Raw genomic sequence first — 1,749 nt, 5'->3', positions numbered from 1 at the left:
AACAACTGCTGCCTGCCACTCAGCATTGTGCTGGACTTGAAGAAGCCATTCCTAATCTGTGATGTGGACCAGCAGCCCCTCCCTGAAGATGCTCAGGTGAACAGCCAGGGACCTTCCTGCTGGTGGGGTTTGAAGAGGGAGGGGTGTGGTGGTGCCCTTCTGTTGGGAGGTCCTCGAGTTGAGAAGTTCTTTCTGTCGAGTCAGCAGTGGACTGGCCTGAACTGAATCAGCAGAGCTGCTGAAGGAAGCAAAATCTCACCTGAACTGGGAAGACCCATCCTGGCTCTAAGACACAGGGAGCAGACAACTAGGTCTGGGCAAGCCATCCAGTCTCCTGGAAAGCATCCCAGCTCTCCAGCAGCCATCCCCTTGTATTGCTGCCAAGCACAGAAACATGAGCCTGAGAGAATCTTGGACAAGACTGTGATGCTCACAGTCAGACCTTCACCATAAAGAAATGAAGGGTGAACTGGGAAGGCCACGCTGGGGTCACACTTCAAACCTTTAATGTTTCATGCTGTCAGACCTTGGGACTTCATCACACAGGTGATTAATACTCTTCATCTCCTTGCAGCCCATAAAACTGGACAAAGGGGAGGAAATTCATCTCCACATCCAATTTAACCCGGCTTATAAAAAGGATTTGTATAGCTGGGTAGCAGAGAAGACACTGAACATGCAGTTCATGGAGCACCCCCATGAGGAGCAGATCACCATTCGGGGAGAAGTCTACTTCCCAAACCTCCACATCCAGGCCAAGGCCCTGGACTTTGGCTACATCATAAATGGCACTGAACAAGTGGATTGTGTGGCAATGACCAATTGCAGCCCAATCCCTGTCCACTACCACTGGTCCTTCCAGACAGACAGCCAGGTGAACACCATAAGGTAGGTGCTCCTTTGCTTGGAGCTCTTCTTCCTGGGGTCCTGTTTGTGCTTTGCAAGGACCAAGGCTGTTTGCCTGGGATCTGACAAAGTGCTTTTGAGATTTCCTTGTGGAAATAACAACAACCAGCCGTGGTCAGGCTGGATGCTCAGGGAATAGGTGTTCTCCACCAGTTGGATACTGGGCTGGAGACAATGTCTTCCAGCCAAACTGTGACTGTAAGACACTCCCAACCCTTTTTGCATAGTAGTAACCTGGACTTCTGCTTTACCTCTGGAGCTACAAAGCTGTGCTTAGGCATGTGGACAAGCAGATCTGTAATGTGACCTCTTTTCCTTCCCTGCCAACCCAATTTGTTGTCCTTTCCTACAAAGAACCTACACAGGTGCTGCCACCAGAGTGCAGTGCTGCTGTCCCAGTCTCTTCCTGCTGCTTTGCTGTAGCTCCCATACAGGTTTCCCCTGGGAAGGAAAGCTGGTGGGGAAAGCTGCTTTCTCAGACCTCTGTGGCCTGAGGCAAAGACCACCTTGGTGAAGGGAGTTTTCAGCTGTTAAACCACACCTCCCCTTCACAGACCAGCTCTTTGGTGTTTGACAGTGATCAGCAGGTTCTGCTGGGGCTCTAGGGGTGGCTGTAGCTGTTGGTGGGAGCACTTGTCTGAACATCCCTGGGAAGCAGGGCCATCCAGGGCTGGGCTGTGCTTTCCAAGCCCAAGTGCAATCCTGCAGTAGTGCTGGGGCACATCTGTAAACACATTTCTGGCAGTTCCTCCTGCTCTGACCTGTGCAGAGTGCAGAAGTCTGGTCTGGGCAGTTTTTATTAGAGAAGCAAACGGTTCTTCCATAACACCCCAGGAAACTGAG

General features: G+C 51.3%; 1 protein-coding gene across 1 annotated transcript in view; it reads left to right on the top strand.

Moving 5' to 3' along the window:
• Window positions 1–1,511, top strand: part of LOC108501883 (hydrocephalus-inducing protein homolog) — a 15,695-nt gene extending 14,184 nt beyond the window's left edge. Inside the window, exons 6-8 of the mRNA XM_017824170.1 lie at window positions 1–96; window positions 575–888; window positions 1,484–1,511. Coding sequence (XP_017679659.1) covers window positions 1–96; window positions 575–888; window positions 1,484–1,511 — 438 coding nt within the window. The remainder of the gene's footprint in view (window positions 97–574; window positions 889–1,483) is intronic.
• Window positions 1,512–1,749: the final 238 nt, after the last annotated feature.

This window comes from Lepidothrix coronata, unplaced genomic scaffold (assembly GCF_001604755.1).
Source record: "Lepidothrix coronata isolate B3197 unplaced genomic scaffold, Lepidothrix_coronata-1.0 Scaffold110, whole genome shotgun sequence".
NCBI lineage: Eukaryota > Metazoa > Chordata > Aves > Passeriformes > Pipridae > Lepidothrix > Lepidothrix coronata.
This window is presented reverse-complemented; position numbering and strand designations above follow the sequence as displayed.